The 25,137-nt window shown below is 39.5% G+C and overlaps 1 protein-coding gene and 1 pseudogene across 1 annotated transcript; both read left to right on the top strand.

The window, feature by feature from the left end:
• The first annotated feature begins 25 nt into the window (after positions 1-25).
• LOC145462649 (uncharacterized) lies at positions 26-2,138 on the top strand. Its single transcript, XM_081446229.1, has 3 exons — positions 26-230; positions 1,083-1,340; positions 1,719-2,138. The coding sequence occupies exons 1-2, from the start codon at positions 26-28 to the stop codon at positions 1,292-1,294; spliced, it is 417 nt and encodes a 138-aa protein (XP_081302355.1). The 3' UTR covers positions 1,295-1,340; positions 1,719-2,138.
• A 15,782-nt stretch (positions 2,139-17,920) lies between these two features.
• On the top strand, positions 17,921-22,209 carry LOC145463138 (cAMP-dependent protein kinase type II regulatory subunit pseudogene; annotated as a pseudogene).
• The last annotated feature ends 2,928 nt before the right edge of the window (positions 22,210-25,137 follow it).

Genomic DNA, 25,137 nt, shown 5'->3' on the forward strand with positions numbered 1-25,137 from the left:
GGTAGATAGACTTGACCTTGATGTCATGCACGACCAACTTGAAGGGGTGCTGCCCCTTGAGATTAAGTTGTTGCTGCAAAAGTTTATTTCAGTGGAAAAGTACTTCACACTTGACATCCTCAACAGAAGAATGGCTGCTTTCAGTTATCCTATAGTTGATGCATGCAATAAGCCAAGTGCTATAACGCAGCAGGCCTTATCTTCTGATTCTCCCAGTTTAAGTCAGTCAGGTATGTTTAAGGCTACCTTGCCAATTTTGTTGCACTTGTTTTCTTTTAAGGTTTCTTTTCTGAATCAGACTGACAAAGAAACAAAAAAATAGCTTTTAGAATTTATTTGATCAATTATTATTTTTACGATAACTGCAGAAATTCTCGCATGCTCATTGGCTATTTTTTATCGTCAATAAGTGGACAGACACATGAATTTATAATTTGTGCGATGTTTCAATGGGGGAGAGCGGACAATTTGACAATTTTTTATCGTAAAAAACAAATTGATGTCAGTTTTTAATGCGTCTGACCTGTTATTGACAATGAATTTCGTCATAACATTGTCAAAGTAGTCTGAGGATCCACTTTGCTATCGCCTCGTGGATCCACAGCTACTTTGACTATGTTATGATGAAATTCATGATCAATAGCAGGACAGACGCATGAAAAACTGACATCAATTTGTTAAACAAATGTGTAGTTCCATAAATTATCCATACCTCCCCCATGGAAGGGATTTTAAGACCCCCACCCCTCTGGAATAATCCCAATTGAGCATCATACATTTTCTAAAATTTTTGGCCTTCAAGAACCACCCACCCATCCCCAGGAATATCAAATCCTGACTGTGTGGTGAGGGAGGATTTTGGATATTTTCTGGAAAGAGGCAATACGTGTTAAAGGTCTTACATGTGTACATACAATGTCTGTGTGATTTTGTCTGTGGCATTAATTTTCATAGTGAGTGTTTGAACAAACTTTGATTGTTAATTGACGACATCAAAATACATAAAAAGTGAGGGAATCTCACTGCGCAAACCCATGAGAAAATAATTTAGTAAGTATCCCTCTTGTGCTTGTTTTAATTAGCCTCGCAGATGTGGTGCTTCGCACGAATGCTTCCTCTCCTTACTGGGGACCTTATTCCTGCTGATGATAAACACTGGGAAAACTTTCTCAGGTTACTTAAAGTGGAAGAGATTGTTTTTGCTCCAAGAACAAGTGTTAGTTCGCAGCATATCTTGCAGTTCTTACTGAAGATTACCTCGCTGAATTCAGTGAACTTCATGAAAGAAGAATGATCCCAAAGCAGCACTATATGGTCCACTATCCAAGGCAAATTGGGAGGTAAGAATATACAGATTAACAATTGATGCAGAAAAAAACAAGTGAAATATTTTGTAACTAATTAGCAATAAATTAAGATAGTTCAAATTAGGATTATTAGGTCGATTGTTGAAATATACAGTTACGTCATACAGTGTAGGAATAAAAGTAGCTTTTGGTTTAAAATTCAGCTGGTCTCAATGAGAGTAATATTGATAAAAATAACATGTATTTCATAAAAGGTTATGTTAAGGTTACTGGTAAGTTAGAAAGTTGCATTGTCCTTAGGAATGGAAACATAGTTTCGTGATATATGTCTACACAAAATAATTATCATAACGAATTAATAGCAATTACAACACAAATAAGTGGCTGCTTGAACAATATTTTAATTTGCAGAAGAGGACCATTAGTGAGGAATTGGGCCATGCGATTTGAGGCAAAGCACAATTACTTTGAAAGGCTAGTGGAGAGAATTAATAACTTTAAAAATATTAATTAATCTTTGGCAAGGCGCCATCAAGCACTCCAGGCATATTTGCTCCAGTCTTCTACGGGAAATTTCTTACGAATGTCACTGGAAGTTGGACCAGGTACTGCAAAACTTAAAAAGCAACTCTTTATTTTCATCGATGCATTTGAACCTACATGTAAATTCTTTGGGAAAATATATCATTTTACGATAACATCTTCCAGGTACCTATTGAGCGACATTACATTGAATACTCACATGTCCCTACTTCATATCCATAGCTCACATTTGATCTATAACATTTCTAACATGTCTGAAACTTTCTTGTTGAAAAATAGAAATATTTCATTGTTTCAACAATTCTAATTGTTCATACAGTAATTTGCTTGTTCAACAAATGTGAACATGTATGCATGACTGTGAAGAGTATAACTCAGGTTCATACATGTATTGTAGTAATACTCGTACTTCTGCATTATGAAAATAAGCTTATCAATATTTTATTTAGTGAGCTCAGAACTGCATGGCATGATAAGGCTACAAACTCCTTGCGCAGCATTACTAATTAAAGAAACATGAGCAACAATGTGTCTACTACAGTGTGACCTCGTTTGCAACTGCCTTAAGACATTTTGAAGTGGAGTCATTTCAAATTACATCAGCAGTTATGATGGTATAAAACAAAGGGAGTTTATTTTTTGTTAGTACCATCAACATATTTTGTCAAAATGGCAATAATTAAACTTAATATGGCGACTAAATTGATAACTGAAGGGTAAAGTTACCTTGTATCTAGTTGCTCAGAAATTGCCAGGAAGGGGGAGGTGCGGGAAGGGGACTTACGGAAGCCTAAAGAGGAGGGGCTTTTATGTAGCTTTTTATACAGTTTTTAGTTGAGAATTGAGAGGTCATTTATGTTATTATTTCATTTATGTGGCCTGCCCCTGGTGCATATATTAAGTATGTTTGTTAATAATTTACACTATTTGTATTTCTTTTATTTTTGGCAGAACCACGTGGGTCAAAGTATGATACTAAATATTGCAGGGGCTTTGTTATTATTGTTCGCATTTGGTGTGGCATTCCAATTTTTGGAGAAGTAAAGGAAGTTATAATTTTAGATGGACATAAAGTAATTTTGCAATATACAACTTTAAGAGTCCTTGAATACGTCACTCATTTGAATGCCGTCAAAGTTGTGTCAAGAAATGAGGTGTCGTGTGTGAAGCAAGCAGAGCTTGTTGATTTTCATCCTCTTGGGAAGTGCAAGGGTTTTGGACGCTATACCAGTAATGACTTTATTGCCCTAAAATATAAAGTCGACTGCTGCAATTAGTGACAGAAGTAGAAAATAACACTTACAAGTTTTCTTTTTCAAATGTTTCAAAGGATGATCTTCTCTGCTAACCATTAGGTCAACATTTCAAGTGTCACTCTCTATTAGAATGCCTCCTTTATTGTGCTAAATTAAAGTGATTGTTTCAAGAAAACTTGTTAGTACTGTATTAAACAACAAAATCTTGATGTGATGTTGCACTGGTAATTTATAATTGACATTAAGAAATGTTTTTAATAGCCCTTGAAGGCCTGCTGTCTTTTGCAGGGTTACACGCCCATCCCCAAAATGCCCAGCAGTAAATTCATTGATGTCGATTTATACATCCGGGGAAAGAAAGGCAGTGTGAGAGTAAAATGTCTTGCCCAAGAACACTACGCAGTGCCCCAACGAGGGCTCGATTACAGACTGCTTGATCAGGATTTTATTGCAATAGCCATTAGGCCACACTGCACCCCCACGCTTTGTCACTTAGAATATTGTTAGTTTGAGCCCTTTTAATAGCTTTGATTACACTATACAGCTATAGAAACTGAATAAACCATGTCCACTTCTTACTCTCTGAAAGTGCATTTCTTATACACACGGGATAACCGAGGTTTTAATACATCTGCTTATACCAGTCCTGACATTGGTATACGTACAAAAATTATCACTGTGTGCGTGCAATAACTAAGACTGTGTCTGTTGGTCCTCATCAACAAAGCAATTCCACCGTCTTAATAGTGGAAAGTGTCAGCCACTTCCTCAGCCTAACTCCAGAAGAAGGAGCACTGGTTCAGGCAAGAAGACAGCTTACTCCACTCTACCGTTTTGACTAAACTTAATTGTTGCTATCCATTACCCATGCGTGAGTGGTGTGCACTTAACCTTTGAGTAAAAATACTCTTCATAATTTTTACTCAAAATGAAGAGTGTTTTCTACTCACTATTTTGTGCATTAAATAGTACTCAAATCGTGAGTAACTTATCTCGTTATTTCGAGTAAAATAACCCTTTTACTCAGAAAAATGAGTGTGTTTCACTCAATCCAAAAAAGGCTTTTTTTGTTGTGTGATGGCAATGTCAGCCAGGTCATCTTCTTCACAATTGTTTATCTCCCTTATCTCCTTCACAGCTGCACTCATGCTCTCCTTAGCTTCCAAAATAGCCGCATCCTTGATATGTTTTGAATGCTTCTCGTAACTTCTTTTGGCCATGGGCCCAGGGATGTCCAAAGTACTGCATATCTTTGACAATGCTACATAACCTCGTCAAATTAACTTGGAAACAAAAACAGCATTCCTATTTACTGGGAAAAACCGTCCAGTCTTGCAATCAGTACTAAGGGAGGTTTCTTCGCCACATTCAACGTATTTGAAGGTCATCTGGGATGCCAATCCCATTCTTCCATCCTCGTGAAGAAGCAGAGAGCCTTCTTTGCAGCTTTTGCAAACCGCAGCTTGCTCAATCGCCGAAACAAGGCTTTTGATATCAAAAATTCGCCGTCCTGAACGATCTTCTTCAAGATCATAAATTTCTTCCGATTCATCTTCCTTGAGATCAGACAGCCGTCGCTTTCCTCTAACAATAGGGAACTTAAGCACGCGCGTTTTTGAGACGCGGACGGTAGCCGGAAGTGGGCTACTTTCACTTTTAACTTGTCCTCACACAACCATATTTACATTGCTAAGTATCTTTTCTTCATTAGAGATGAGTAGTATAAAAAAACTGGGAGACAATACCGTCCTAGCATGCGAAATCTTCTCTTCCGGTTGCCGTCCGCGTCTCAAAAACGGGCGTGCTTAAGTTCCCTAATAGGCACCTTAAGATACCAGGACGGGACGAGCTAGGACGGCTACCGGAAGTAAATTTACTCAACCGGGCATGCGCACGAGAACTTTCGACTAATCTCTCTGCGGTCCTCGTCTCGTCGAGGACGTCATTTCACCCGACTAGCCGTCGTATCGAAAACATGAGTATTTTGCTCTTGTTTTGCCCCGCTAAATGTTCCAATCGACTTTATTTTCAGTTATATTGATAGGAATTTTTATAAGGTTCGCATTTTTCGTGTTTGTAGTGTATAATTCTACGCTGACATACGAAAATGTGAATAAAAACATTCCTCGTCTGTTCGTTTGTGTTTCAGTCACTGTTCAGTCGCTCTCACGAGTGTGCAAGCTCAGTACAAACTGTATGCGTTGAGGATACATCAGTGTAAGTACAGTCGATAAAATGTAAGAATGAATGCCATGGAGCATCAATCGAGCAAATAGAAGATACATTTTCAAACTGATGTTTAGTTGTTGTTTTTTATACTACCCGGAACTTGATGCAACGTTTGTTTTATTTTCATAATGCTTGTTACAATTACAGATGGAAATTTAAATGTTCACCAAAAGTCAGGATTCTTCGGCGACAGAATTCTCAAACGCTTCGGTGGTAAAAAGCCATCTGAAGCAGGTCGATCAGTTTGTTCGTTTAATTTTTTCATACGGAAATTCGGTTTTCTCTATTAAAATATTGACAGATGTGTGCTTCGCTTATAAAGAAAAATAAATTCAGCATCGCTGTTCACTATGGTTTAAGCTTAATAGGATAACATTTCTACCATCTTTTTTATAGTCTAAAGGAAGTTTGAACTATTAACGTCGCCGTCCTTTGCGAAAATACACATCTTAAGCATTTTGTTTTTGGCGAAACGACGGGATCCGCGACAGTTTCCCGCGTCCACTGCCGTTCCCGTCCTGGCCTTCCCGTCTTCGTATCTAAAGGTCCCTAATTTTTGTGACGTAGGAATTTTGAGCTAATCACAGTTTAGCTCAAGTAGCCCCAGAACTACTGCGTGAGGTATTCGCTGCGAGGAGCACTCGAGTTTCATTCTATGATGGAATCTGATTGGCCAAGAAGGAACAAAAGTCATTACGTCACAGAAGTTGTCGAGGAAAAGGTTGTTATTCATCGTGGTAGATGCAATAATAAAGTGTATTATCGTTTGTGTCACGATGTAGTCACTTGAGATGTAGATCGCGACGTTTCGACTGCTTACTGCTAGTCTTCTTTAGGCGATAAGGTCGACTGATTGCACGGTATCATTTATATCACAAAGGTCGGCTGTGATTGGTGCATTTCGATCCTCCTATTGTTCCATTTTTCCGGCGAGTAGCTGTTCCCTCAGTGGTCCGCTGTTGTACCGTTCTCCTGTTGTTGTGTTTCTTGATCGTGGGTATACATGCTTCAGGAGTTTCAATTCTACTATCCCTGTTGATATTATTAGGGTGAAGTCTTATGTGAATAGCTTCCTTGACCCTACGTGTGTACCAGTGAGGATCTCGATCAGTAAACTTGACCTCATTCCAGATAGGATAGTGGCCGGTCTCGTGGGCGTGTTCAGAAACGGCGGAGGTCTGGGTACGGGCGAGTCGTATATCCCTGTCGTGTTCTTTGATCCTCTCCTGCATAGATCTCCCCGTTTCCCCGATGTAGACTTTGCCGCACTCACAGGGAATCCTGTAGACAACACCATCTTGTTTAGCCGGGTTGACGGTGTCCTTTGGTCGCACTAAGTGTGACCGAAGTGTCTGTCGGACTTAAAGACGGTGCGAATGCCTTGTTGTTCTAGGCAGCGGCGGAGAGACTCCGAAACGCCTTGGACATAAGGTAAAACGGCGGTGGATTTAAATTCCGCGACAGGCTCTCTTCTTGGGGTTGTTCGTGCCTTTGTGATCTTCTGTACAAAAGAGGAAACAAGTACAGATGACAGATGTTTCTTCTCTCCAGCGATTACTGATGGTTTGGTGACGAGACGTTTAGCCCGGTCGTACAGACACTTCACAATACCGCGCTTTACTGACTGAGGGTGGTGTGAATCATACGCTAGGTACTGATCAGTATGTGTTGGTTTCCTGTAGTCGAGGGTGGTAAGGCGGCCATCAGGTCCTCTGTAAACTGACGTGTCGAGAAAGGCGATCTTGCTGTTGTTCTCGATCTCCATGGTGAAACGGATTGATGGTTGTTGACTGTTCAGGTGCTGCAGGAAGACATCAACTCTATCCCGATCCAGGATGGTGAAAGTATCATCTACGTAGCGTTTCCAGATCTTAGGCTTGCAAGGTGCGGACTCTATTGCTTGTTCTTCAAATATCTCCATGTAGAGATTAGCAATAACCGCGGATACAGGGCTCCCCATGGCTGAGCCGTCTCGTTGTTCGTAAATCGATCCGTTGTACTGGAAGGACGTAGATCTTAATACGAAATCCAAGAGGTCCGCGATTTGAACTGGTGTAAGTCTCGTGCGGTCAGCTAGGCCCGCGTCGTTCTCCATTTTTTGTAGCGCGGCTTGTACGGCGCCCTCGATCGGTACGTTGGGCTAAACGTCTCGTGACCAAACCATCAGTAATCGCTGGAGAGAAGAAACATCTGTCATCTGTACTTGTTTCCTCTTTTGTACAGAAGATCACAAAGGCACGAACAACCCCAAGAAGAGAGCCTGTCGCGGAATTTAAATCCACCGCCGTTTTACCTTATGTCCAAGGCGTTTCGGAGTCTCTCCGCCGCTGCCTAGAACAACAAGGCATTCGCACCGTCTTCAAGTCCGACACGACACTTCGGTCACACTTAGTGCGACCAAAGGACACCGTCAACCCGGCTAAACAAGATGGTGTTGTCTACAGGATTCCCTGTGAGTGCGGCAAAGTCTACATCGGGGAAACAGGGAGATCTATGCAGGAGAGGATCAAAGAACACGACAGGGATAAACGACTCGCCCGTACCCAGACCTCCGCCGTTTCTGAACACACCCACGAGATCGGCCACTATCCTATCTGGAATGAGGTCAAGTTTATTGATCGAGATCCTCACTGGTACACACGTAGGGTCAAGGAAGCTATTCACATAAGACTTCACCCTAATAACATCAACAGGGATAGTAGAATTGAAATTACTGAAGTATGGATATCCACGATCAAGAAACACAACAACAGGAGAACGGTACAACAGCGGACCACTGAGTGAACAGCTACTCGCCGGAAAAATGGAACAATAGGAGGATCGAAATGCACCAATCACAGCTGACCTTTGTGATATAAATGATACCGTGCAATCAGTCGACCTTATCGCCTAAAGAAGACTAGCAGTAAGCAGTCGAAACGTCGCGATCTACATCTCAAGTGACTAGATCGTGAGACAAACGATAATACACTTTATTATTGGCACAGAAGTTGTTTCCTGTCACGGGTTCGCAGACGTTATTTTCGGCGGAGACAAGCGACAGCTGGAAATACGTCTGCGTTCGCAGGCTAAGTATTCTGCAGAAATATATGGAACTGATAACGAAAACTATGCCCTAAACAACAAATAAAGCACCAGCACACACCCCCTCTCTCTTTGACTATGTTTAAAGCAACGTGTTGTATTTCACATTTATTTTGTCGGGATAGAAACTGAGAGCAAATAATTTAACTGTTTTAGTAGAATTCCCAATACATTATCCACAGTTAAACGATTTCCAATTATTTCTCTCCATTTCTCTCAGAGTAGCATCTAATCTTCACGCATTTCTAGCCCTTCACTTGCTCCTATTCTGACTGTTGATAGCACACGTGAAGCTCAGGTAATCAAAATCGCAGCATTAGCATTAGAACACACGCAAAATTCACTAATTGTTGGTAGAAAAGTGCCGGATTGACGTCACTTTTCAAAGATATCATGAATTTTTTAGGTCAGTAGCCGCCTTATTTTTGTAGTACACTCGTTTAAGGGTATATGTGTCTGTTGCTTCCCTTGCTTCTCCTTCGTCAAGCAATTCCGGGTACCCGTCCTCATTCATTTCGTACCTACGATTCTTTATTCCATTGTTTCGCCAAGAACATAGAGCGTCACATTTTACATCTTCTTGACCATGAATGTGCAGTTTTGGGCAATGTTCCTCGGAGTGTCCGTGGTAACTAAGTTTTCGTCGCAAGGGCGTATAAGTAAGAGGACGGCCCCTTCAGATGCTAATGGCGACGAACACCATTTAAATACTGGTGTTCGTCTGTCTCCATTGGAGAAATCTCCAGCATACCTTCAAAGAGAGATCAATGCGTAACACTCAATATTATTTGCTTGAACCTGAAGACCGTGAACCATTAGCCTGCATAGCAGATGCCATTCTTGTCCCCATAGTCCTTTTCGCTCCTCTTAACCGGCGGGGAAGCGAGAAGGGCTATGGGGACGAGAATGAGCAGACTCGCTTGTTTTTAAACAATCGTGTCTCGAATCCAGATATCCCACTGCCAAGCGTCAGACAGAGGGAGATCTGAGTACGAGATTAACGCTCGCTTTAATCAGGTGGGCGGGCGAAAAGTCACGCACGCGAATGTCTGCTCACTCGTGGAAGTGTTACTCGCGTGTCGCTGAGCTCTGCTACGGGCTAGTGGATCATGTGTTTATATGCTTTTGTATCTAATATGGGCGAAACCAGTAAACAAATTCTAAATCCTACAGAATGTTTTTGGATTAACTCCCAATGTTTGACGAGTGCTTCTGTTTTGGCAGCAAAGCAGAGTGGCGAAGTTGAATTGAATTTAACTTGTAGCTTCGCCACTCACGAATTCTCTCGTGGGATCTGAACGTTTGAGAAAATGGCGGAGAGCCACCAAAACCACTAATTACGAATTCCGCCAGCTACGCAGGCTAATGCTATTATTCTTTTCACAGAAATACAAAAATAAACTAACCTGCGGTGAGAATCCTCAGAGTCAGTGTGACTGAGCGCATTTATGCCTTGTTGACCATGATTTCCTTGATCTTCAACTTTAACCTGTATATCAGATTAGAGCCAGTTAACGTTAACATTGGTATTTACAGTCCTGCATGGATAGAGGCTAGGAGGACAAAGTTTACCGGCAGCGTTAAACGCACTATTTTAGCCTGGTGAACTGTATGATTTATATGTAATGATCCCATCCCAATTGTAAACCAGCTACCAATTGTAAATCAGCCATGTGAGAAAGTAAAAACGACTGCTATTGACTAAACGAAACTGTGTGAATCACACAACTCTATATTTCCAGTGGTTCATCTTCATTATCGAAAAGAGGTCTTCCAGCAGGGGAATCAACACTGTTGCGTGTCCTAAATCATTCATCAGTCAATCAATCTATCAATCATTCCGCAATTGTGATAGAATTTCGGAGTGTTGACACCAAACCTAAGGGTCCTGGGATGGTTCGTCAAATTCCTAAAAATATATATCCCCTTGCCTTCGCCCTGAAAATTTTAAAGTTCCAATAAAATTGAAGGCAGGGAACACGTCAATAACGCACTAGTGAATTATAAACAACTACTCTGAACAAACACACTCGTCAATGGAAAAAAAAATCAAGTCACTGTCAGGAAATTGCATGTTTTACTTGTTGAAAACTCTGAATGACTTTCAAGTATAAGAATCTTGCGTCAGATATAGTAAGGAGTGAGAAATTTGTTTTTCGAAGAAGTCCATGCATGCCTTTCGCGACTTCACCGCTCGCGCCCCCGGCCGAACACGAGAACCTGGTAGCAGGTTGTCTCAGAAACGAAACCTTCATGCGGAAAATAATTACTTTTAAAAGGCATTTATCGTAAAAGAAAATTCGCATATTACAATTTTTCCTTTTTGTAACGGGGACAAAAACGTTAAAGCATGTAACTTTTTTTAACTTCGGTTTCGACGGTTTGTAGCTATTAGGTGTTTACACTCTATAAATAAAGATTAATTGATTGAAGTACGGTAGTGAAGTTTTCATACCTCTTCCCCTCAGCTCTTCTGGAGTTTAAAAGTTGTCTTACAAATTTACCTAGGAAGGACAACCTATCTTCGTTTAGATAACCGCGAGATTATCGTAGTTTCTGAAACTCTTACTAAAGTTTACCAAACAAAATAGTTCAGATTTCAAACCTAGCTATGCGACCAAGAGGAAGTCAGTATAGCACTAAAGAGTCAGTTAAAAGATATATTTGCCAAAGAAACTACTGTAGCAACAATGACAATTTTCTACATTCGTAAATCTTAAGAAGTATCCATTTTTCTGAGCAATAAAAGATTTCTTTGGCATTTTTTTTGTGAATTTTCTCTCATTTGTTCTAGCAACATTTATATTACAGTAAAAACCCGCATAAAAGGATACATGTTTGGGGGGTTCAGGCTGATTTTGTTCTTATATATCGGGTGGTTTCTGCAAAATCAGCCTGAAAATGTTCTTAAGGTGTTCTTAAAATTGTTTCTAAAAATTAAATACTGCATAGACTATCAACAGATGAAATCAATGTGCAAGCACAACATTTTAATTAATTAATGGATAGCACATACATCGATCTACTTAGTACAAAGTACTGTTCCCTAGTAGGTTATACTAATCTAACTGGCAACCATTTTTTTGTATATATATAAGAACAATTTTCATCTTGCAGGCTGAATGTGTTCTTACGTTTTTGACCAAATTTCAGCCTGAGCGTTCTTAACGAATCCACTTGTTCTTTTATGCGGGTTTTTACTGTACTTCTAACCGAAATGTTGAGGACAATTCAATGATGGTAGGGAATGGTATTTTTGCGTTAAAGATAATTTCCAGTCCGTACTGCGCACTCTCGAGAGTTTGTTTGCATTTTGTTTTGTTTCATGTAGGACATCACAAATGTAAACACATACATGAATACATATCTATACTTTCATTCGGATTTTAGAGTAGCATAACAGCAGTTGTGCTATGAATGAATGAATGAATGAATGAATGAATGAATGAGAACTTTATTAAAGTGTCAAAAACCTTATAGCCTGGAAATAACGTAATTAGTGAGTAGTTGTAGTAATTGTAGCTAATATCTCGGAACAAAGTAAAATAAATAGATAAATGAGTAAGGCAAAGCTGAGTCACTAATTACATTTCAATAATACTGATTAACAATAGGATAAATCTAAGTTACTACTTACACTACAATAAGACTAATTAACAATTAGACCCGTGGCCCTTGAGGGCGAAGGGTCTAATTGTTGTAGTATCACCCAACTTGGACAAAAAAAGGCAATAATAAAGTTAGCAAATGCAAGTTGAAGAAATATTTATTTGGGAATAAAACGAAAGAAAGCGTCACGCTTGTTTGCGCCAATTTCGCTACCAAGGACTATTACTAATAGTCCTCTAGGAGCGTAGCCAATTAAAATGCAGGATTGTATTAGTCCACTAGTTGAGTGATACTAATTCACAATATTAACAACAAGAATTCTGAAAATCTTAAATAGAGGATATTGCATGGCTGCGCGGAGATACGAAATTTCTCTTCGAGTGTTGAAAAATATTTTTCAAACACGAAGAAAAATTTCGTGTCTCCAAGCAGACATGTAGTTTTCTTTTTATTATATAAAATCCTCACAATACAACAAAAGATGATTTAGTTTTTATTTCAAAATTGACTACACAAGCTTTCAGTCAGTTGTTTATTTGTATGAATCGTAAACAAGGCCAAGTTATTTCAATACAAAGAAAGACTTAAGCGAAAAGACTGAAATAAAATCTGTATAAATAGAAAATGGTCGTCACTAAAGGCATAAAGATAGTTAGAAATTTGGCAAACAGTAGCAAGTAACATACCGTTCTTTAAGCTTACTCCTGGCTTTCGTCGCTGCTTTCAACTACCCTTACACCCTTCCATTTCTTACTACTTTCAAATGTGCTCGAAATCACGTTTACCAGGAGAGGTTTTTCTGCTTCAAATTCACATTTATGTTGAATGTTCCTCCATCAATTGTTCCGCTTATTAATGAACCAAGCCCTGATAGAGGCATCCGAAGTCCTTCAGGGCTACGAATACACTGATATGGATGCGCGTGGTTCTTGCAATTGATTGTCATTCTGGCCTCTGAACGACAAAATACCGGATATTTTTTCTTTTTGTTTGTCCGGCAAGGATGAATAGTTGTTTACGGAATTAACATTCCGGTGTCCTGTGACCTGCATGATTTGTGTTGGAGGTATTTCGTTGTCATTTAACTTCTGTACGAGGTGTTTACAAGCACTATGGTTTGTCAATCGCTTATTTTCTAGTCCAAGACGAGCCTCGTTTACCATGTCTTTTAGCACTTGATACTGTTGAGCTTGTTTACCCCGATGGGTTGTACTTTATGCCAGGATTTTACTGATAGGCTGGATGGCTGAATATTATTCACCGCCAAGTAAAATGGGAAATCATCCGTCTTCATGCTTTCCGGGCGCTTGCTTGCATAAAATTTAGAAACACGAACTGGATCTCTCTCAGCTCAGTGGTAGATCGGGAGCTGAGTACCTTCTTGGCTTAATCTTCCGCGAATCTCTGGGGTCAGATCCAGTTCTAGTTTTAGTCTGTCTCTCAACCGAGTATTCTAAATACTCTTTTCCGTCGGGCGTTTGCTTGAGTTTGACATCTCCCCAGCACAACTTTCTCTGTTCTTTGCCGCCGCGAAGACCAAAATGTATGGTCGAATTTAGCCACAAAGTGTTTATAACGGATTGAGGGCTTTCAATCCTCAGGCGTTTGGAAGCATACGGTTTTTCAATTTCCTCGTCTGTTAGGCCATCAGATCTCATAGGCGTGTTTCCAAATCCCTTGGCTTTTAGATCCATTTGTTTTGCTTTGAGGGTAGCCATTGTAGTTTTAAACTCAGCGTCAGTAACAATTGTGAAGCCGCATAGTTTTGTTTGTTCACATTACTCTGGATGCTTAAAAGAAAACCTCTCAAACTTGTTAGTTCATATTCGGAGCCATTTTTTTTTTCTAACGCCAAAGATGAATTTCGAAAGGTCATTCAGAAATTGGGGTGAAAGCTCATGAAGAGATGCTGAATCAAGCAAGCCAGGATTTGATATCCGAATGAACCTCTTGAATAACTCGACGTCGTACGTAGTTTTCTTAGTCGTCCTTCGATGAATTCGTTCAGTTCGTCATCTGTGTTCTCGACAAACCTGCTTGTCTCCATTTTAGAATAAAACTAAACTTAACTTTGACTCGCGAAAAAGCCAAAGCAAAAACTCTCAGCGGACGACGGGCGACGGTTCGGCAGAACACAAGTGCTTGACAGCGCGCGAAAATACTGCTAGCTGATTGGTCAAAAATGATATCTTCACATGTGAGGATATCGTATCGTTTTTATCAATTTGTTACCACTCGGAATACCTCTGACTTTTATACAATAAAAGCAAATGTTGTGCGCTTTCCATTCGACCAAAGATTCCGGTTTGCATTTCCGGAAATTTCCAGAAAAGAGGACTACTTCGCGAACTATACCCAAATTTCCGGAAATTTCGTACCGGGAATTTTCGGTTCAACGTTTCGCGTTTCGGAAAGTCGACAATTTTCGGGTTTTCTGGAAACGTTCCCAGGAAATCTCTGTACCATTTGCCACCATTCGGAATTTTCGGAATTTTTGGTTGAGTAGGCAGCTTCCATTATCTTTAAAATCTTTACAACCATACAGAGCTCACACGGATTCATTTAAATCATTCCATCTTCAGTTTTCACAACAGAGTATCTAAGCGAAGAAAGCTCGTGTGTTGTTGTATTAACTCTAGGTGTCAAACATCTACTTCTTCTGCATACTGTGATGGTTAATTCTTTTTGCAGATTACAAATGTAGAACCTTAAAAAGTATTGTCATTTAGCAATAATTCTCTATTGTTCCACTTCATTTAAAACACTGCACAGAACGAAGACTTAAACACTACACGCTGCAATGAATATGGAGATAAAAACCCTACACCGTCCTGTTTTTTAGCTGTTTTAAGCTTACAAAGACAACAGGACCCACTCGCAAATCAACGATAAGTTACTGAAAAGTGCATGCAAGAACTAAAACCAAACACACCATCACAAAATGTCGGTAAGCCCTATTGTTTTCCCTTTACAACTCGGTGATGGTAAATCCCTTTGCAGATTGCAAATGCAGATGTAGGTGTATCTCAAGGCGGCATGAGCCGTGCATGTAGATCTTTCACAGTCGATCTCAACCCGTCTAAGGAATCCGGGCAGATCAGACCCATGATTAATCTCACAAGTGAGAAGCAGTTGATCCGGCACGAATGCGCATATCGTACAAAGAACATTGACACCTCGCTCTAAGAACTCTTCGTAGGGGGAGGTCTGATCGTTATACATCTTTTTTTTTCAGTAGCTCGAGTTTATCTCTGTCACAGACATTACAAAATTGCCAGACAGAAGAATAGTATCTGAAACGCGAACAAGTAAGGGCCTTGAACAGTTTGCCTTGTTTATCTAAGGATACGGGATTCTTAAGCCGAGAACAGAAACAGAAATCTGATTACTAGCTTTAACAAGTCTCTGTCAATACCGCAGTCATCCCAAATAGGTCAGTGCCATCATAAATAGGTATTGATTTACCTCATGCCCTCCCCCCACCCCACCCTCTTGTTATTGTGGTGGCTATTTACTGAAAGGCCATCTCTAAGTGATTTTCACTTTCCTTTTAATCCGAAGACTCTTCAGGCTCACTTTTATTGACACTTAAGGGCTCTTTATTGACCTCTTTATTCGCAGATTGGACTTAGGTGATTCTTAGAAAGCTACATGTACATGTAATTCACAAAAGTCAATCTGGGTGATGCTGTAGAGAACATTCCTTTTCGTTCACCCAGTAGCGTTCCCCTTCATTGCATATACCGACGCCATATTCTAAAAGACAGTGCCATTTTGAAGGGTAACAATTTTCATCCAGAAGATTATTTCTTAAAAAATGTTCAAAGAGGTATGATTATCCAATTACTTGTCGGTAAAACAAAAGGTAAAATGTGCAAGTCGGTCAGATAAAGGGATTTGACAAGAACTGCCAAGAAAATTGAGGGTAAAATATAAAAACAGTGACTCTCACGCATTATAATCATGTATAACGTTACCACTGTTGGTTCGCTTGTTTCAAGCTCGCCTCGCTTCGTCTGAAATAATAACAAACGAAAAACATAAACGCCAAAACATCTGCTCAGTGACTTCTACTCGTTTATTTTATTATATAAACAAGGCGCGGCCACTCCGTGATAAATTACTGTCGTCGCATGAAGGTCTTCGAGGGTTGAAGTGAAAATTAAAATGCTCTCTATGGCCTCCATGTAAAATGATTTAGTGGTCTCCTCGGAGCCGATCAATCGTCCCGGCGGTGTCAATTATATTTTCACTGCCCTTTTTAGCGAGGCTTCGTCTGGGTGTTGAAAGGCTCATTTGGTTGAAAACTTGCATCAAGACCAGTTTGTGTTGTTTAATTAAAAGTCACCGCCACTCAGTGTGTCTGGCGTCAGAAACTCAGTGAATTTACTCTGAAAAGGTTAGAATCTCCGAAAGACAAATTGGACTCCCTGGGAAGTAATTTCCTAATAGCAGTAGTTTCTCTTCACCTAAAAATTTAAGAAGCTAGGAGGAAAGTCTAACGCGTCATATTTACGAACAACTTGATGTGATATTTTAAACAAAGAAAGAACAGCTTTCCATATGATTAAGACAGACAAGTGCGGCCAAGTCACAGCCATTCGGCCGATTCAGGTTATTTTTTTAAATTTATTCTTTTCCAACTGAGCACATTTAACAGAACGTAAATGATTTTTTTTTTTTTTTTTTTTTTTGGCATTTGGCATTTGGCCGCTGGGTGCAAAATTGTCGTAGAAGCGTGTACTTTTAATTTCAGTGTTTCGCTGTAGGTTTCTGTGTTTATTGTCAGTCTTCAATGCATCTTGTGGAGTGGGAGGACATCGGGAGAACGAGTTCGTGCTGAGCGTTGTTTGTAAATTATGTCTTTTTCATACCAGCTGCTGGCATCTTTTCAACATTTAGCCCTTGTATGTGTCAGTTTGAATCCTATCCTTGTGTTACAAAAAAAAAAAAAATGCTTCAAATTTTCTTCCTTTTATATTTTATTTACTAGTTCTTGGTATTTTTTACTAAAGATTGTATTGGGATCCAATGAGGGATGTACCACTTGACTTTAAAATTAATTCATATGACTTCATTAAATATTCCGTGTGGGTTTTCCTTCCCGGCGTTTCTACTGTACATCATTAGGATTTACACAACGCCAGAAAAACAGATAAATTAAAAATCCCTACAAGGAGAAGATATCTATGACATGGCACGGACGTTTTTCATTAACAAAAATTTCTCAATGAACGCTGCCTTTTTTCCGTAATAAACGATTCTTTAATACTGTCAGTACATTTTGCAAGACAAAACAACTTTCTTCCAAGTTGTCTTTGGTAATTTATGGCTATTTTAACAATATCTACAAAACCAGATCGAAATCTTTCCTCTGATATCAGTCTCGGCGCGGCTGGTTTGTGAAAATTTATTTCCTAGCTAACAGTTAGTAGCAACCTACCTAAGAAAACCGGGATATTCAGTTCAGAGAATTATTTTTTCCCGCTGGGAGATATTCTTAAATTTTGAGCCGTCAGTCACAGAATTGTCTTGTTGAATTACCATTAGCTTGACAGTTAATTTTGTATTCTGTGCCACCTGGAGTTCTCAAACCACAGCTCATTAGCATAATGCTTGAAACAGGCGGACTTGTTTTGTTTACGAAGTGTTTCACCTTTGGAAAAAGAAATACTTACTTTAGGTTTCACTTGGCGAAGACTTTTTAAATCACTTAATCACTCGACCGAAATATGAGATCCGTTATGAGACAGGTCAAATAACACGGGGAAATAAGTACGCTAAAATTCGGTCGAGGAAATAACATCTATTGCTTTTTCTCGCTCTTTGAGATGGTGACGTCAGCTGTTACGAGAAATTATAATGCAAGGAGAATAATAAAACCCACCAAAAAGGAGTGACAGCTGTTTAAATTCAAACCGCATAGAAAAGACTTTTCTTTCGAAAATCTCCTCGAAGACGGAGATTTTCTTGCACTTAATTTAATACGGGCTTGTTAGAAAACACGCCGGATTCAACAGAAGTCACACTCAAACAAAGAACATACGATTATTGGTGGATCAGACTTATTCCTTGTGTCGATTCTCCAGCGCGTAAGGTTTGGGCGCGTTGCCTAGAGGCGAGCACAAACTAGAGATGTGTAAACTCGAAGGTAACGTCGAAAACGCGAGCAGTAAATTGATACCGGAGAATGGAAACCACCGTTCAGTTTTCTATTCCCCCAGGGCTAACTGATCTACTCGAGGAATTTGTGGTCAAGTGCATACAGGAGAATCCAAACGATTTGGTGGACTTCGCAGCTGATTACTTCAACATGTTGCGATTAGGAAGAAAGAAGAAGGACAGCAAAGCAGGAAAAGAATCGACAGCGTCGAAACCAGAGAAAAAGGAGTGCGTGGAAGACAAAGATGAGGTGCAAGAGCCGCCGAAAATGCCTGCTCGTGGACGAAGACGAGCAGTTGCGGCGGAAGCTTATAACCCTAACGAAAATGACGCGAGTGCGAAACCTGTAGTTCACCCCAAAACAGACGAACAATTACAGCGCCTGAAGAAATCGGTGGAGAACATTTTGCTTTTCAAGTCGTGTGACCGGGAGCAGATGAAGGAACTTCTTGATGCAATGTTCGAGAGAAAAGTCAGCCCTGAAGACGAAATTATTCGCCAGGGAGCGGATGGAGATAATTTCTACGTGATAGATAATGGCGTCTTCGATGTATTCATCGAGAAAGACGGTAAGGAAGTGAAAGTTCACACTTTTAAGGACGCGGGCAGCTTTGGAGAACTTGCTCTCATGTACAACTGCCCTAGAAATGCTACTATCATAGCTAAATCCCAAGGAAGCATCTGGGCTCTCGACCAAGCGACATTTCGGCGAATTGTCGTCGGTGCCGCGGCGAGGAAGCGACAAATGTACGAGGCGCTTCTGGAGAACGTGCCCATGTTAGCACAGCTACAGGCGTACGAGAGAATGAATTTAGCCGACGCTTTGGAAACAAAGATCTTCGAAGAAGGCCAGTGTATTATACGACAGAACGACGAGGCGGACTGTATGTATTTTATCGAGCAAGGTACCGTTCGCGTCACGGTTTCAGGCAAAGAAATCTCACACCTAAAGAAAGGAGCCTACTTTGGCGAAGTCGCGCTTGTAACAAAGAACCCGCGATCTGCCTCTGTGTTTGCGGATGGCGGCGAAGTGAAGTGCGCTTGTTTGAATGTAGACGCGTTTGAGAGGCTTCTAGGACCATGTATGGATATCATGAAACGAAATATTGCACACTACGAGGAGCAACGGAAAGCTTTGGGCTTGGATTCTTAACTAGCGATGCTTTGAAGAACATTTTCCAAAACACCTGCCCCACCGGCGACTAGTGGTTTTAAAAGGAAAATCACAGAAAATAATATAAACAAAAATATCAAACGTTGGCCTTTCTCGTGGTGTTCAGGTGATTGTTTCAACAGAGGTTATTTAACCTTTTTTTTTGGCAAAATTTCCAAACGTAGTTTTATCCAAGCAAGAAATTGTTAATATATTGTGATGAATTCATTGAGGACTAACCGCTCGATAAGAGGCTCGCTAATTGTCAATGCGAGATGCAATGTTTTGCATGTTTAATTACTTGAGCTGGTTGTTTTTATCTGTCATGCTGTGTTGATGCCACGTTCTACCGCTTTGAGTTTTCTTATTTTCAAAAGATCAGGTTGCGTCCAGCGTGTCTGAGAAGTAAAACAATTCTGGACCGCGGAGTTAAACTTTTTTGATTCGCGACTTTCCACCGAAACCGTGCTAACCGAAAAAAAAATGATGCATGTGAATGTACCTAGAGCTAAATAGTCATTTCTCGGATATCAGTTTGGTTTTCTCTACATCTGTGAAGTTTATCTGCCCGCAACGAATGACCTTTTAGGCTTCACCGCCTGTTTTTAACAATAACCACAGCTTAAGGAATCTCTTTATCACTGTCACGAATAGATAAGTTAATATATATATAAACGTATTGTGTTTTCATTTGCAAGGCGGCATATCCAGCCTGGTCATACGCTTTGCTGTTCCAAATTGCAATTTTCCTTATTCCTTTATATATATTTAAATTCCCTTTTCACAGAATGGAATTTATGTTAGCAATTAGTGCAGGCTGGAGTGTTGATTGAAACTCTCATGTTGACCCCAAAATTAAAATAATAATGTCTGGCTTTTATTCAAATGATTTGAACCACAGATCTATTTTCTAGCGAAACTGAATATTATATTGTATATGTGACTGACTTACTTGACTAAAAACTACGAAATCCAGGCTAGATTGGTGCTATTAAATCTCTGTTTTGCCGTCTTAGGGTGGTTTTATTGTTACCATGTGTAATTACTAATACATTTCTTTGGGTATTCCTTTGTTTAGTGGCCCTACGGGAGAGGTATATAGATATAATGAGATACTAAATTTACTTTCAAGGGTATTAAAATACCTTTTGTGAAGTAGAAAAAAAAAAAAGACAGTGAGTACAAGATTTATTTTTACAACAAGGTCTGTTACGTCAGCTCTTCAACAATCTTAAATCTGGCTTTCGCGAAATTCTTCTTAAGCATACTGTGGTCGCAAGGACATTCTTGATTGACATCGTGTGGACCCCGGATGAGGACCGACTCATTCGGATTTGCAAAGCGGGGTTTGCTAAATGGGACGGATAGCTGATAAAGTGAAACTGCAATGGGCATGCAGGCATGGGAGTTCTTGTATTTGAGGTTAAGCAACGAATAAGTATTTAGAAATTAGGGATTATCAGCTGGAGTTTTTTTTTCATGTATGCCCATATCTTAATCAGTTAATACCGCTCATTCAACTCCTGATTGATCTATCGGTAACTGAGATTTGCATCTAAGATGAAATGGTTCAATGGTTCAATTGAATCTTCTTTCACTTCAGGGCGAAACAGCATCGAGATAAGAACGACCTTTACAATTTCGCTCTTCAGTGATCTTGTCCTCATCTCCGCTGTCACCATTTTGGTCAATGGAGTCTCTCTCTGTTTATAGTTGGAACAATTTATTTTTTCGTCGAATATAGCATAGCCTGAAGAGGTTTGAGTGAGTGAATGATAGCATATGCATAGCCTGTAAGACAGGCCTTTCAGATGTGGGAATGCAGGATAATTTTCCTCGCGTGTTTGGCTCAGTGCCACCTTGGTAGAAGGCCAAGATGAAATCCATTCACATCAAGCTTCCTGTACTTTCTGAATCCACGATGACGCTCTCTCATCCATTACAAGCGTAGATATAACTTAAAAGCGATCAAGGGTTATTAAGATAGAAAAGGCTATTCCACGCGATCTGAAACGTTTAGAGTTTAATGACAACAAATTGAACTCTTTAGAATTTCAGTGTGGGGAAAAACGTTTTAATCTGTTAACAAGTAGAAGTAAACATTTTTATGAATTGCTTATTTTGAGTCTCAAGAGGTTTCATTAAGTGGAAAGAGAATTTTGCCTGGACGACACAGCTGTTTCCAAAAGTTTTCTTAATGCGAGATCCATCTCGTCTGAAACCTTTGTAAGGAGCTTTCAGTTCAAGATTTTGAACGATATTACTTTTACTAATTACCGCTTAGCCAAGATAGACTGTCCCAAAAAACCTGTGTACATTTTGCGGAATTGAATCGGAAACTGTAAATCATCCATTTTATAGTGTCTTTCACAAACCTAATCTGGAATGATTTCAATTTGCATCCTTTTGGTCTTCGGTTTCTGGCAAAAGAGTGAACCTCACGCTACAAGATGTGTTACTAGGTAAATTGGACGCAGAAATAGAAATATTGAATTACTTTATTACGCTTGTTAAGCTACATATTTGGATAAGTAGGAAACGTGGTGTAACTCCTAATCTAAGTGCTTTTAAGGAAATTGTTAAAATGAAAGTTAGAACTGAGAAATATATAGCTATGAAAAACAACACAGAACTTAACTTTCAGGCCAGATGGCAGCCGTACGTAAAATTCAAATTAGAAACTTAATTTATGATATTCAGTCTTATTTTTATTTAATTTCATTATAATATCAGGGCATGTAAAATAATTGGTGTTACTAATGTTAGGCGTTATTAGGAATATGTAATTTCTTTTTGTTTTTGAACCTCACAAGGTTATAATAAAAAAGTGGAAAAGTGAAAAAAAAGATAGACAAAAGATATCAGGGGTGCGTCCAAACTGTAAGTATGCTTTAGTTGTGTTGGATCTCCATCTGTAAAAGACGACAGCTCAATGCAAGCCGTAGTAACCTTCGGCATTACGAGTTGTAACTCGATTACTGCACGACTTAAAGTGACCAGTTTGGAAAAACAACAAAACTATCATCGACTGATTAAGAATTATTCCAGCAGTGTGCGTTGGATATGAGATGGTAGATAGCCAACGAGGTCAACGAGGCACGTAGCGCCGAGTTGGCTATAACCATCTCATATCCAACACGCACTCATGGAATAATTCGGTAAAATAAAAAAATTTTTAAAAAAAGTCAAAACGCCCCAAAACATGACGCCCACGATTACCGCATTTGTAAAGCGTGGTATAATTAAATTAATTGAATTAATTAATTAATTATTAATTAATTGAATTGAATTGCTCCTGCGTGCTATCAACCCATTTCTGATCTCAACTCGTCCACACAGCCCATTTTAACCAGACTGATTGGCAAAGACCTTTTTCCCTTTAATTTGCTGCTCTTTAACTCGTAAAATGTAATAGAAAATTACGAGTTGTTGTTATTCACGAGTAAGCACGATCCTACAAGTTATCCGTATCAGCGAATTTCGTCGTAGCCGGAGCGCCAATCAAGCGAGCTGACACGAAGATTTTGGAAAAGTTGAAGTTCAAAATTGTGATGGAGTTCATATCGTTACTATGCAAACTCTATAAACCTGCGACACCTGTTAAAATGGGTTAATTCGAGGGATGTAAATTTTCTTGAAGCCATTCTGTTTTACACTTTTACAGAGTCTCATTTAGCCCCGTGACTGTACCATTTGAGTTAAACAAAAGTGGCAATTAAGAGAATTAACTTATTAATCATCCACAGAATCAACCAAATAATCAGCCTTTGTTCTAGGCTATTATTCAGTAGTTAACGGGAGTACAAATATCAGTCCGGAATCGTTATCAGATTTGATAACCTCGACCAAAACAAACCATTAACCAATCGCTGCGGAAGTTTTCGTTCACGTGACATTATTTGGTAGCAACAGTGTATAATTCAATATGGCGGTCGACAGGGCGCTGCGATGAAAGGAGTTACTTTTTTCACAACATCACAATGCAATTTCATTTAATTGTAATTGTATGTTTTCTTCGCAATAGGTTACTGGATTATGGAATAGAAACAGAGATGTATGGAAGAAAACTGTCTTTGTCCAAAAGCTACAGCGAAAAGTTTCATTTTCAGATAGACACCGTATAATATTTGTTCCGAGTAAAAACACACGAAGGTAGACAACAGTTATTCTGTTCACAAAAGCTTTGTTTATTGATACTAATATGATAGCTTCTATTTTCACTCAGGCTTCATTTTCTTGGTAGTTGGCGAAGCTGGCTGTTCAACAGTCTGTATAAAATATAAACGAAACACTAACAGTAAATACATCTTGAGTTCACAAATTGACACTGAACAAGTTGCTTCTATATTCCAAGCGGAGAGCTGTAACTGAATTTCGTTCAATTTGCATGAGCGAAGCGTGGTTAGGACCGAAACATCTCCTACTATGATTCATTACTATGAAATGGAAATAACAGTATCGAAACAGTTCGCGACCCTCCCTCTGTCGACTCTCTGTCCAGATATACTGAAGATAGAATAGCTTACCTCGATGGCCATATCCCATCCCACGCCTAATTCCATTTCTGCGATTGCTAATTCAATCCCCTCTGCCGTATTGTACATTTCGTTTCCATCTTTGATGCACTGGAGTTCTCTTTGTCGTTGTGGGCTCGCCTGATATGGTTCTGGCACAACAACAAAAATATAGCAGGTATATTTACTTTAATTCGTGATACACCTCCGTTCAGTGGAATGGGTACATGCAACACTTTATGTCGTGAGATGTGACAGTAAACTTGGAAGTCTTGGCATTTCCGGAAAAAAATTGTTTTAGTTATAGATCAGTAGTCTATTGTTGTGCATTCAGTGATATGGAAAAACGCTTTTAATGACCGATTCATATAAAAGAAACTATAATTCAAGTAATATGTTTTCGTACCATAGTTCACTCGCTAAATCCAACAATAAGCTTCATTTTATAACGACTGGTGTGCCAGAAAACTGACCTAGTTTGGCCGGCATTTCCGGAAAATATTTCAGGACCGCGAGTTGTTGAAATTGACTCTAAAATATAGGCAACTTACCCTTTAACGTGGTTGTCGATTTTCCCGCAGTCCGAAAGGTGTTTTAGTTCCCTGTTTATGAAGTATTGCACCCGGCCTATCTGTCTTCCAGCAACTTCTCTCAAAGTGTAATTTTTCTTAGCGCTCTTGGATACCAGACTGTGGCACGTCTAGAAGTGTCTCGGGTATTTCTCTAATTTCCGGCAAAACACAACGAAGTGCGAACGAGTCTTTGTTTCCAATTTTCAGGAAGGACATGAAAAGGAGTTCCTTCTGGCCCCTTGATTTTGACCTCATGGTAACCCTTCAAAAGAAAATAAACAACTAATGTTAGATTCGCAAGTGGTTTCCCGACCACCTGGACTGTCGTACCATGAATCGAGCGACTCACTAAGAGCTATAATTTTTTCTGAAGGGGCTTAGATGATTTATGTAAGTTACTTTTACGTACCCCTTGATTTTGCCACCAGTAATTCTTAAAGTTGAATGGTGCGTGTCTGTCAGGCCTAAAAGGAACGAAAATTTTATGCTGCAAAACTCGACAACAATAAACCTACCCTATGTAATGACCAAGCTATATCCACAAAATCGACATAAATTTGCTATTTTGATTCTATGGGTACCAGCATCCGCCATCTCAATACCTAGGAACATATCGATTATAGCTGTAAATATGGCCGCCGTTACGAACAACACATCGCAAATCAAAATACCCCCGTGTACTTTTTTCACAGATCGTGCACAACACTA

The sequence above is a fragment of the Orbicella franksi genome, chromosome 12, assembly GCF_964199315.1.
Source record: "Orbicella franksi chromosome 12, jaOrbFran1.1, whole genome shotgun sequence".
NCBI lineage: Eukaryota > Metazoa > Cnidaria > Anthozoa > Scleractinia > Merulinidae > Orbicella > Orbicella franksi.